Genomic DNA, 13427 nt, shown 5'->3' on the forward strand with positions numbered 1-13427 from the left:
CGTAAACTCAGCAGGCCGGAGAGGAACTACTGCGTTACCCGTCGTGAATTGCTTGCTGTTGTGGTTTACTTGAAGCACTTTAGACAGTATTTGTATGGTAGAAAGGTCAAGGTGAGAACCGACCATGCTGCGCTTCGTTGGTTGTTTCAGTTTAAGAACCCGGAGGGCCAGTTGGAAAGGTGGATGGAAGTGGTTTCTGAATATGACATTCAGATTGAGCATAGGCCGGGCAAGAAGCATGGAAATGCTGATGCGTTGTCCCGGCGGGAATGCAAGCAATGTGGTAGAGATGAAGGAACCGTTGATGACCAAAAGAGTTCTATGGTCCAACAGGTGCTTCCTCAAAGGGAAGATCCCAAAGTCAGGGGTGTTGTGGTTCAACCAGTCTTGTGCTCAGAAGTTTTAAGAGAAGCAAAGATGGAGGATGACATTGTTGGATGGGTGGTCAAGCTGAAATGAAGGGGTGAGAATCGTCCTGAATGGAAGGAAGTGTCTCATCTTCCGAAGAGTCACAAGGCGTATTGGTCTGTGTGGAAGCAGTTAGTGGTTAAAGAGGGTCTCTTGTATAGACAATGGGAGTCAGATACCGTTGATTCGGTGAGTTTGCGACTTGTTCTCCCTAAGCAGTTCAGAGAAGAAGTATTGGGCGAGTTACATGGAGGGCAGTTGAGTGGGCATTTGGGTGTCCATAAGACGATGGCCAAAGTGAAGTATCGGTATTTCTGGCCCGGTATGTCAGCAGACATAAGGTCCTTTTTGAGGAGTTGTGACTTGTGCGCAAAAAGGAAGTCATCCGCCAGAAAGAGGCGGGCTCCCCTCCAACAATATCGTGTGGGTGTCCCTATGGAGAGAGTGGCCATAGACTTGCTCGGGCCACTGCCGAGGTCGGACAGTGGCAATCAATGGATCATGGTGGTAGGGGACTACTGTACTAAGTGGATGGAGGCTTACCCGCTGCCAGATGCGACAGCGAGTACAGTAGCACTGAAGTTGGTAAATGAGTTTGTCTGCGGATTTGGGGTCCCGCAAGAGTTACATTCTGATCAGGGTAGCAATTTCGAGTCTTGTGTTTTCAGCGAGATGTGCCGTGTATTGGGCATCACCAAAACCCATACAACTGCCTACAATCCGAAGTCCGACGGGATGGTGGAGAGGTTCAACAAGACTCTGGTAAACATGGTAGCGGTGCTCATCGACCCCAAAAGAATGCAAAAAGATTGGGATGAGTGTCTTCCGTACGCAACTTTTGCGTACCGTTGCACTCCCCACGAATCTACTGGGGAATCCCCAAATATGATGATGTTGGGTAGGGAGGTGAGCCTTCCGATTGATTTGTTGGTTGAGTGTGGCGATGTGGAGGACGGTATTGGGACAGATTTCGCAGAGAGTTTGCGGCAGAATATGAGGCGAGCTCATGAGAGAGCTCAACAATTTCTTGGGAAGAGTGCCCAACGGCAAAAGAAAGACTATGATAGAAGGGCATCAGACCATGGGATAAAGGAAGGGCACTTCGTGTGGCTCTTTAACCCAGCCAAGAAAAGGCACCTGACACCAAAACTTCAGTTGCGTTGGGAGGGTCCGTGGTTGGTAATCAAACAGTTGTCTGATGTTACTTTCCGCATTCAGTTAAAGAAGGGTGGTAAATGTAAGGTTGTCCATGCGGACCGACTGAAACCATACCTTGGAAGGGAACGGGAGTCATGGGAAAGGAAAGATGAGGTAATGGTGGTGGAGTCAGGGACTCCTCAGTCTATTGACCCCTTAGAGTCTCCCAGTGTGGCAGAGGAATTCTTTGTAGAGGAGACGGCACAAGCAACAGTTGATAGTTCTGGGGAAGTGTGGGAAGGGACCACACCCTCAATAGAATAGAGTGTCCCCCTAGGCGATACCCTGGGCGGGATCATAGAACATTTGAAACCAAAAATTTGCTAATCATCAGGGAATTGTGTAAATTTGTTATTTTATGAAAATTGAGATCACAGTGTGTGCCTTATTATTGCCAAATTGCTGCCTTTAATTGTGTGTAAATTGTTGTTATAAATTGTTAAATGATTACCTCAAAATCTATGTAAGTTTTAGTACTTTTAAATGGTGTGATTGAAGTGGTTTACGCAATATTGTTACCAGTCAACCATAACGTTGTGCATTTAATGAGAGTAAAGAGATGCATTACAATTCTTGCCGTAGTCAACCATACAGTAAGCTGTTTTTAGGTGTTCTTTGGTAGATCACATGGTTTATGCAGGGTTTATGTATTACTCAGATTATTATGTGAGGTTGACATGGGTTTTTTGTAGATCACATGGTTTATGCAGGGTTTATGTTTAACTCATATTATGTGAGGTTGACATGTTTTTGTACCTATATTTTTGTAATGGTTTACTTAAGATTCTATAAGGATTCATGTATTTTATTAATTACATGCACTTCCCTTTTATTGTTTTGATGCTAAGCTGATTGGACTGGGACAGTTCAAGCTTAGCTCGGGCCTGTGTGACGGTCAGTGCATTTGCTAGGTGTTTAAGAAGTTATGCAACGGCGCGTGCGCGAGCTGGTCGGTGACTTGCACCGATCTACGCATGTGTTGTAGGCGGAGCGACGGGTTGCACACACGAGGCTAATCAGTCTGCTGCAAGATCCCATAGAAGCCACAGGTACGTGTTCTTTGTTTTGTTTACGGGGTGCTCTGTACAATTGCTGTGCGCTACTTTTGCGTGTGGTTGATGCCATAGAGGATCTTGAGCGAGAGAGACTCAAGTGGTTGACTGACGTGTCGTTAGCCATGAAGGTTGGCAGGTGTTAATTGACGTGTGTTCCAGTTACCCGCCGAGAGTCAACTAACGCTGCGTGCGTTGGTTGACTACCGCTGCGTGCGTGATACAGCTGCGTATGTGGTGTATAAGTAAATCTAGTAAAACAGTGCAGGCTGAGGTTGACGAACGTGTGTACCCGTCAAGGCTCGGGTGTACTGGTTGACTAGGCGCGGTGGTGGCGTTATAGTGGTTTTACGGGCACACCTGGTTGAACAGGGACACAGTACATGGTTTACTAAGTGATTTGTTTATTCATTGTAATCTAATTCAACCACTGATATTCTGTGAACGATACTTGAGAAGGCCAATATAATTAAACTGATTGATGTTTGTTGTTCTGAATTTAACTGTCCACTGTGATTTTTTTTGGTGCATTGATTACCTGTTATTATAAGAGCTAGACAATTGACTACGATCGGGGGTATATTTCCTCCAAAACGGACATAGCTCCTTAACGCTCAGTAGCTTATTAATCCAAACTCTGAGGGTGAAAGTAGGCCCGGGATTAAGTAGTAAACAAGTCTATTCCGCCACAGTATGCAGCACCGGCAGCCAAAATGGTGCTTAGGCTGCTAATCATTCACATAAACAATCCCTACCCTCACAGGCCCCCATTTACTCCCGGCTGAGCAATTGTAGTTACATGTATTAAGTGTCTTCTTGATAAGCACACAAGTGTACCGACTGGGATTTGAACCCACACTCCAACACCCCAACAAGCACATTTTGATTTGTGTTTTACCCACACACTGATGTCTATCAAGCAGTGTAATATTCAGAACATTCTCCAGTCCTGTGAATACAAACTATTTCATTAATTTTTATTTTGGCTGTGAAGCCAAGTACTCTCAATAAAGTGAACTCAATCACTGTACAAGCCAAGAACCCAATGGCCAAAAGACAAGGAAGGAATTTCAATTTTAGATGTTGGAGAAAAACTCTCAGAGAATAACTCTGGGAGAAACTTATCAGTGGACTGAAAACCCAATCCACATAGTGCCCTGGTGGGATTTGAACCGGGGTCCTTGAGGTGGAAGGCGAGGAAAGACACCACTATGCCAACCCTACCACAGACATCCTACTCAGGTGGGATTCAAACCCATTCTGCCATTCTAGAGCACACATCTTACCACTATACCACTGAGCTTGCCTGCGTTCCTAGAGGAAGTTTGAATCCTACCGGGCAATCTTGATAGTCTAGTTGGTAAGACACTGCTGTAGAATTGCAAAGGTCGTGGGATCAAATCCCACCCAAATAATATGCCTGTGATATTTTTTTACGGGACTCGGGAAAGTACTGAGTATACAGTGCTAACACATTAATATTCTTTGATATTCTTTATCCCCCATGCAAATTTAACATCTATACTGTCCAGCATTGCTTCAACGATGTTAAATTTTCATCTGAGATAAAGAATATAATTTGTGCTTTATCGATACACTACAAGCACTGTATTTACCAATGTGGCCACAAACAGCTTGTACCAAAATATCCATAGCGACCGCAAATGGCCGCAAGGTTTGACCTACTTCCAGTCAGAGTAAAGGTCGTGTCCGGATATGGAATTTTCCAATGTAGTAGGTGATCAATAAGTATCAACATATTTAATCACAAAACTAAATCCCCTGTTTCATTTTATTTCTGTTGAAATTTGTACTGACAAAATTTGTTTAAAGAAATGAAAAGTTATCATTTTCTTGGCGTTTTGTGATGGTCTCTAAAGTGTTAAATCACTGCGGCACTCGCAACTGTAATTGCAGCTGTTTACAGAAATCACCTGAAAATATCCAGATTTCTACAAAGTAAAGAAGTTTTTGTTCAATCCCACTGACAATGCAAACGTTACAGGCTCTTTTTCTATTTTGTAATTGAAACCCAAGTCACATTACATGATCTTCATTTGAAACTTATTTTCCAAGAAGAGAAACAAAAATCCCTACTTAAATTAATCTACCTAAACGTGGTAACGTTCTTTCACAGCAGATCAATCAAATGTGTAAATATTTAAGAAGGCATTAAATTGCGTTGTTTGGTTATAATTACTTGTCATAAAATTGTAATGACGTTAACACTCTTGGAGTGCATGACTTGTCAATAAATAATAATGAATAATTGATAGTTCTCTAACTCAGATCTGCCATTCCTGACACGGCAACACTTTGGTTAAAACACTCAAAAAAATCAATCAGGAAAGGTATTTAAAAAACAGTATCTCACCTATTAATAATAATCATAATAATAATTAATAAACTGTACTTAGTGCCTCAAACAAATGCCCGAAGCGCTTTACAAAACAAATTAGTAATACTGGTATGTCATGGCCGAGCAGTTAGAGCACTGGTTTCAAGCTCTGGTGTTTGATCAGCAGAGTGTGGGTTCGAATACCGGTCGTGCACATTTGCTACGTAAAATTAAGGAGGTAGTGCTTTCTGCTCTACCGGCCAGGCTTCAGACTGCTGATACCCAAGCCTACATCCGTCTTGACTGTAAAAGATAACCCTGTTTAAGCCCTAGGAGTAGGTGGCAACGGCCTCTAAAAAAAAGAAAATTGCAGCCCACACCTTGAAGTGGCCTTCAGGCCTTTTGTGTCTGGCAAATTGCACATTAAAAAAATTATTTAAAAAATACATTAATTAAAGAGGTATTTTTTAAGCATCGATTTGAAAATGTTTTAACTTGGAGAAGTGTTGAAGTTGGATGAAGTCTAGCAACTTGTTCACAGTGTCAGTGAAATATGTGAGAATGAGCAAAGGCCATATGAATGATGTAAGAAACAAGTTGAGAAGTAGAGCTGGAATGGAGGGTACGGTGAGGTTGGTATGCATGAAGGAGTTCTTGGGGGTAATAGCACTTAGAGTTTGACCCTTAAAAAACTCGGGGGAGGGGGTAAAAAACTGGAATAGAAATTGAAAAATAGAAGTGCTGATATCCTGACTGTACATAATTGCATGCACTGTCAATGGCATTTTATAGTTGACTTGTGATTAACACAGCGTGAATCTAAACACAACTGACCAATAGAGGGCAGTATTGCATCTTTCATCTTATGCATCTTTTAGTAGGGTATCCGATGGGAGCCTTGCTGGCAGTTAGTGTACCAGATACATCCAAGTTTTTTTGAAATGGACACAAGCTCAATGTACACAATGGAAAGAATACCTTACTTGCAAGTCTGACTTGGATCAAACATGTCCCCTGGGCCAAATTTGATTTTGCATTTTCATTTTCCCTTTTTGTAAAAAGTCTAGGGTTCGACTCCAGGCATGACACTTGTGCCCTTATGCAAGGCGCTTAAATAGTCATGGTTGTGCTTTGTAAAAAGTTTGGAAGGTAGTGGATGATTTCCTTATGGACTGTGAAGGGGGTAATCCTGTTTCAGCCCCAGGAATAGTTTAAGCAACGTGTCCCTTGTGACAGTTAATTTTGGTGGACAGCACAAATTAGTTAAGTGTAGCCCTAATATTGAATTGGCCAACCGGCCTTCGGAGCATGTGAGTAAATTTCTGATAAATACAAAAATTAGCTAAAAAACAATAATGAAATTCACCTCTTTCATAAACTTTTTAATTTTCTGAAAAAAACTAAGACTAAAACTAAAACTAATAAAATTGGGCCCGGGTGAACAAAATCCATCATTTATATACAATACACAGTGAATTACATTAAGTATCAATGAAGAAAACACATCATGTACAAATCACTCTGCCTCTCCTCTGCACAAAATAAACTCCATCATTGAAAAATGTGCCGACACAAATGGTGCTTATATGCAAAATATCACTCTACACAAATTTTGAATGATATTTCAGCATCGCTTTAATGTAATGAGCGGAAATATTCCCTCTTGGTGAAACACTATCTGATCAGATTGGCTTGTATTACACAGCCAGCTAGCTGCACTATAACCAACATGGCCGCCTGATGTTCGCAGGTTCAACTCAGGGCAAGGATTGCAGACTTTGCGTTAGGGGGAATTCAGATGAGCTGTTCCTGCACAAGCATTATTACGACATGGAAAATGTAACATTCACAGTAGTGCATAATGGTATATTTTTTGAACACATTGCTTGCGTTATTAGCATTTTTTTTTTTAATGTACAAACTGTCTGCATGAGAACATTTTGAGTTCACACTATTAAAGAAGACAAACTAAAGATGGGTAATTATCGTAGGGAACAATTTGATTAGTTCAATCTGAAAGCTCACTAATTTGTTTTAACCCCTGTCCCACTGTACACTCAGTACTTTCCCGAGATCTGTGAAAAAAAACCATCCAGGCAAATCACTCGGGTGGGATTCGAACCCACAACCTTTGCATTGCTACAGTATTGATCCAAATTTAGTTAACGTCATACAAAAGGCGGTGTACAACTTACTCGCAGAGGCTAATCAAGTGGAATCTATCCTGCATGTCCTCTGGCATCTACTAAATTTGTATCAGTACTGCAGAGCAGATGTCTTAAAACCAGACCACTGAGCTTAGTCCAGTGGCTAGAGGCAGTTCTTATTCTTGTTCTTATTATGCACAAATAATAAAGACTATATTAAGTTGTTGCGATACCCGCTGCTTACTCATTAGATTCGAACTTCCTCAAATATGATGATATTGTTTTTATTTCCTCTCGTCATGCATCTGCCTAAATTTAAGCTTGCATGTACAATATCATACCACAATACTGTACGTTCAGTGTTAAGTTCTAGCATTAATGCTAATTGCTAATGTATCGCAATAGTCTTTAACTCAGTGACAAACATAAAATTACGCCATTTTTATAGTCTTTATCTAACTCCATGGAGCTGACTGTCTAAATATATTGAGTTTTGTTTTCAGACCTGTTGAAGTGTAGGGCCACTGATTTTCCGTTTCAGAAAAGTGCAAATTCCGTTTGGCAAAAACATGAATTCCGTTTCAGGCACAAAAAATTCCGTTTCATGTTTTTTTAATTAGATAAAAGGTTGTTTAATACCCAGGGACACACTTATAAAAATCAATTTGAGATAAGTTGCACTGTTGACTTCGTAAAATGTTCATTTGAACTGACAAATTTCAAAAAAATACTTTTTTTTATAATTGTGGATTATTTTGTATACTGCTGTTCTAAAAAGGTTGCACTGTGACTGCAGTATCAATGCACATGATGTGATAGACTTGATTCCAAGTCTAAAACTGCAGTTGATTCTCTGCATCAGCCACATTGTAGGCTAATGACAGGAGTGTATCCACAAGAGGGCGCTGTTTCAGCATGATCAAAGACTTGGGAACAAGTCTATGGACGTGACCATTCTCCATCCACAAACAAAATGTCAGCCATTTTGTTTTCGCTTTGGCGACAGAATGTTGACAGTTTACGGTTTTATTTTAGACCTTTCCGAGATGAAAAAACATTGTATGTGTTCTTATAGATCATAGGTAAGCTAGTTTGTGTATTATTGTTGGTAAAAGAGAGGGAGAAAATGCAATTTGGGTGAACAAAAAATGTTTAAAACGTGCCGCGAATAATGCCCTTCGCTTAACCATGTTAACAACGTGTGTACATCATGTGTGTAAACATTGAGGATGGTGTGAAGTAGAACAGAATGATCCACGGTTACGATCTCGTACTTTTTAATGGTCTGATTTCTGATGCCTTTTTAGTTTAACAAAAAGAATCTTAATAAAGAATGCAATTTCAATAGTTTTGGCGTCAAGAAAAAAAAAAAAAAAAAAATCAAATTTTCTGAAATCCCGTTTTCCGTTTCAAAGGGCGGATTCCGCGAATTCCGTCCGTTTTCCGCGATCGCGGAAAATCAGTGGCCCTAGAAGTGAAACCAGCCTTGAGGATACCCATTGGGTCCCAATCTAATTACGCTAGATTTATGTCATTTATAGGTTCAGGACAATTTTCAAACCAATTCCACAAATTAGATTTTCAGTGATGTACATATTTATTGAAATTTAGGGACTTTGTATATAAAAAAAAAAAAAACATCCCGAAAATCCAAAACAACAAATGTACACCAGTTGCAAGGAGTGCGTGGTTATGAGAAAAAAATTAATGATGGCTTTATTTAATAATCTTTCATAATGAGATGACACTTTCTCCTAGACAGAAAGGAGATTGACCCCCCATCCAGTGTGCACAAAGTGATGAATTTAGTACTGTTGCAGCAGTGCTGTGTTGCAGAGCACTGTACATGTAAGATGACATGGCTATAGTCGTACATACATTATGATCATGACATTTAAGCAGAGAGTTTAACACAGAAGCGATTATACTGCCCTCATGTGGTAGGTGACATCTCCTACATATCCAATGACTGAATATCAATGTAAAATGTCGTCAGCCATTATTATTCCAAAACCATTTATTTGTACATTATATTTGTTCATATATACGCATAAAATAAATTGTTCACTCGTCAAGTTCTCACCAAGGAGACTCTTATGTTGTAGCAGATGGCGTTGCAATAACTATAACCCTTTTTATAATGCTGTTTTTAGTTATCTGTTTGATATTTTGAGCACTAAAAATTTCCAAAATGTCAAACGCATTGCTCAAGGATTAACAGTCCATGTACGTCAACAAATAGAAAATGTACACATTTGTTTGGCGTGTACAACATATATTCTTAAATTACTACTTTATAGAGGCTATTATTTCAGAGAAAGCATCAGCTCGATGCTATTGGTCCTTAATTGAAAATTCATATCCATAAAGATCAAAAAGGTAATTGATTAAAAATTCTTTTTCGTTTGCAAACGAAGAAGAAAAAAAAGGGGGGAAAAAAAATAAAAATTAGAAACAACTTCTGTCAACATTTTATGTGGAGACAACTATTGATAAATAAACTTGCATGTGCGTATTTTTATTATGTACCAGGAGCTCCAAAACATGAACATTATTATATATATTTTACCAATGACCAATGTTTGATGAAAAATACCATCCCGCATAATTAAGTGACCAATTATTTAAAATGTAAGAGAAGTGAACTCTCTTCAGATTCTGAAAGTTTCATACAATTTTTGTAAGTCTATGAATAAATAACTATCAAGACTGTAAAATAATTTTGCATTCATGAGCGTGTGTGAACTTGTCATTTGTCTGGTCACGTTCTCGCATTCGAATGTTGACTACTAGTAGGCAGGAAACACATGGTAATTTTTATTTATTCTTTTTGTAAAGATTTGTGTATTTTTTAATGCAAGTTTGTACATGAACAAGAAGAACAATATTAAAGATGAAAGAAACTCAGTGGAGCTGAATGTAAAACATGATATTCGTATTAAAACAGTCCAAATCAAAGGATGGAGGGAAACATGCACCTAGCAAGGAGTTCCAGATAGATGAAGTACATGTACATGGAATAAAGCTGATGAAGGTTCATGTACATAAGGGTACATGTTCATGTACACTTACCTTGTCAACTGTAAACCCTACATCTAGTACATGAAGGTGCATGTACATGAACCTTAGGTTGCCCACTGTAAACTTCTACATCTACACACAGGTACAATGTACATGAAGGTTCATGTACCTTTGGTTGCTTCCTGTAGACCCTACATCCACATATAAAGGTTCATGTACATGTACCTTGGGTCACCTTGTTGCCTACTGTATGCCTAACATGTGTAAACCCCTACATCCACCTGAAGGTTCATGTACCTTGGGTCAACTTGTTGCCTTCCCCTACATCCACATGAAGGTTCATGTACCTTGGGTAACCTTGTTGCCTTCCCCTACATCCACATGACGGTTCATGTACCTTGGGTCACCTTGTTGCCTTCCCCTACATCCACCTGAAGGTTCATGTACCTTGGGTCACCTTGTTGCCTTCCCCTACATCCACATGACGGTTCATGTACCTTGGGTCACCTTGTTGCCTTCCCCTACATCCACCTGAAGGTTCATGTACCTTGGGTCACCTTGTTGCCTTCCCCTACATCCACCTGAAGGTTCATGTACCTTAAGTCACCTTGTTGCCTTCCCCTACATCCACCTGAAGGTTGATGTACCTTGGGTCACCTTGTTGCCTTCCCTACATCCACCTGAAGGTTCATGTACCTTGGGTCACCTTGTTGCCTTCCCCTACATCCACCTGAAGGTTCATGTACCTTGGGTCGTCACCTTGTTGCCTTCCCCTACATCCAAATGAAGGTTCTTGTACCTTGGGTCACCTGTTGCCTACTGTAGGCCTAGAACATAAACCCCTACATCCACCTGAAGGTTCATGTACCTTGGGTCACCTTGTTGCCTTCTGTAGGCTAACATGTGTAAACCCCTACGTCCACATGAAGGTTCATGTACCTTGGGTCACATTGTTGCCTTCCCCTACATCCACATGACGGTTCATGTACCTTGGGTCACCTTGTTGCCTTCCCCTACATCCACCTGAAGCTTCATGTACCTTGGGTCACCTTGTTGCCTTCCCCTACATCCAAATGAAGGTTCTTGTACCTTGGGTCACCTGTTGCCTACTGTAGGCCCTGAACATAAACCCCTACATCCACCTGAAGGTTCATGTACCTTGGGTCACCTTGTTGCCTTCCCCTACATCCACATGACGGTTCATGTACCTTGGGTCACATTGTTGCCTTCCCCTACATCCACATGAAGGTTCATGTACCTTGGGTCACCTTGTTGCCTACTGTAACATGTGTAAACCCCACATCTACATGAATGTTCATGTACCTAATGAGTTGGCTCGCTTCCTACATACGTAGAACCCCTCCGTCTACACGAAGATTGCCTCCTGTGAGCCCCTACATTTCACATCTAAGACCTTGACAACAGAGGACACAGCCTCTGTGACCTCCTCTGTGATTCCAGGCATGTGATGACACACTTTGATAAGCAATTGAGATCAACAGACATGGCCTTTTCACACTACAATAAAATCTCAGTGTTGGACATGGATACAATCCAGATAATGTGCACTGACCTTTTCACACTACAACTTTTCGACTCGGTGTGTATCCGGATATGGGGCTTTATCCGTGTCGAAACCAACCCTGCCCGGGAGGTGGGTTGATAAACCTCTATCCATGTTGAAGATTCGAAAGCCGTAGCGTGAACACCTCCGGGTTAATATAAAACGATCCAGGTTGAGTGTGCGTGGCGGCATCCGCACACTACGCAACCACTCGCGCCGCGACGCGTCCTGCTTTGATCTGGGTAAGACCTTGCAGTGTGAAACGGTTGCACAACATCCAGATTGAAAGTTACACTTTCTCCAAAAGACGAATAGAGCATACTGATCGAAACGCCGAGATGAAACCAACAGTTGTTTTCAGAACCACCCCCAACTCATCAGAGAAAGTCATTACATGGTGTTACCGCAAACCTTTCTATATCGTATTTCCATCATGCAAAGTTTCAAATCCTACTTTTGCTCTATGTTTATTTTAGGGAACCTGTTCATTTGAAGGGATCGCCAACTTTCCTGAGTTCTGCGAACAAAATCCACAGGCAAATCACTTGAGAGGGAGTCGAGCCCTCGAACTTTGCATTGCTAGAGCAAGATGTCTTACCACTAGACCTACGAGCTTAACTAATGGCTAGAGGCAGTTGGAATCATATGTGTTAGCAGAGGGTACTGCAATGATTTCATCAGATGTTATTTGGGTGTTATATGTAATCCATTATTAAGATTCCATTTCATGAAAGGATAATAGGCTGTGTAATTTTGAGAACATTAATTTTCAAGAGATGTACCTAATGTCAATCGAATTCTGGCTTTCAACCCAATGCTAAACAAAAAAAAGTTAATGGATTTGTCTTCACCAGATACAAGCAGCCACGAGTACATCATTTATTGATCGTCAAACTTGCTCAATACTAATTTTCTCCTCTATTGTGTCTATAAATTCCAAAACTACCAGCATATTTAAGAACATGACCATTTTGTACTTACCGCTTCATAGTCTGCCAGTTCCAGCCTGGACTTGTTTTGCATAGTTCGTTTGCACAGATAAACAGCTGTAGGAAAATTGGAGGGGGGGAAAAACAAAACATCAAAATTAAAAATGCGGGAATTGATATCATTTAAAACAGTCGGTTTGTTTTATAAATTACAGAAAATATTGAACTGCACAATGACAGAGAAGTTTCATGTTGAGACTCATTCAGAAGACTCATGAAGATTAAAAAACATATTTGTCAAAATAAACCAAGAACAAGTGAAAACTTTTTTTTGTCCCCCCTCCCCTCTGATATCCTACCACTACCTAAGCATGTGCGAAATGGCTTCACTATTTCCAACCCCTGCTGGTAATAAATTCTCATCAATAACAACCGATTTGTCCAGCTTTTCCCAGTTTTTGGTAAAGTTGCTAAGAGCATAATTGGATCAATCAACGGGTAACTGAGAGGCCTTACACTGATCATGTTGTAGAATGGAACCAGCAAAAGAAGCTTTATCCCTCTTGGACCTCATGAAGAAGGCATCGGGGCGCAACCCACTAAATCGGGAAAAAATGTATCTCTGCCTCATTAATTTTTTGTAGGCCCTCGAAATTATTCTATAATCGACAAATTTGAGAGCCAAATAAAAGGGATACAGCGTAAAAATTATGCCAAATTGTGACCTGGGTGCTGTTGACTTCCAACTTTAGGTATTTTAGATGAAATACA

At 40.6% G+C, this 13427-nt stretch overlaps 1 protein-coding gene across 9 annotated transcripts in view; it reads right to left on the reverse strand.

Moving 5' to 3' along the window:
* Positions 1 to 13427, reverse strand: part of LOC117296642 (regulator of G-protein signaling 7-like) — a 125362-nt gene that overhangs the window by 90969 nt on the left and 20966 nt on the right. For all 9 annotated transcript variants that reach the window (XM_033779715.1, XM_033779707.1, XM_033779733.1 and 6 more), the window contains exon 4: positions 12709 to 12773. In XM_033779715.1, coding sequence (XP_033635606.1) covers positions 12709 to 12773 — 65 coding nt within the window. The remainder of the gene's footprint in view (positions 1 to 12708; positions 12774 to 13427) is intronic.

The sequence above is a fragment of the Asterias rubens genome, chromosome 1, assembly GCF_902459465.1.
Source record: "Asterias rubens chromosome 1, eAstRub1.3, whole genome shotgun sequence".
Taxonomy (NCBI): Eukaryota; Metazoa; Echinodermata; class Asteroidea; order Forcipulatida; family Asteriidae; genus Asterias; species Asterias rubens.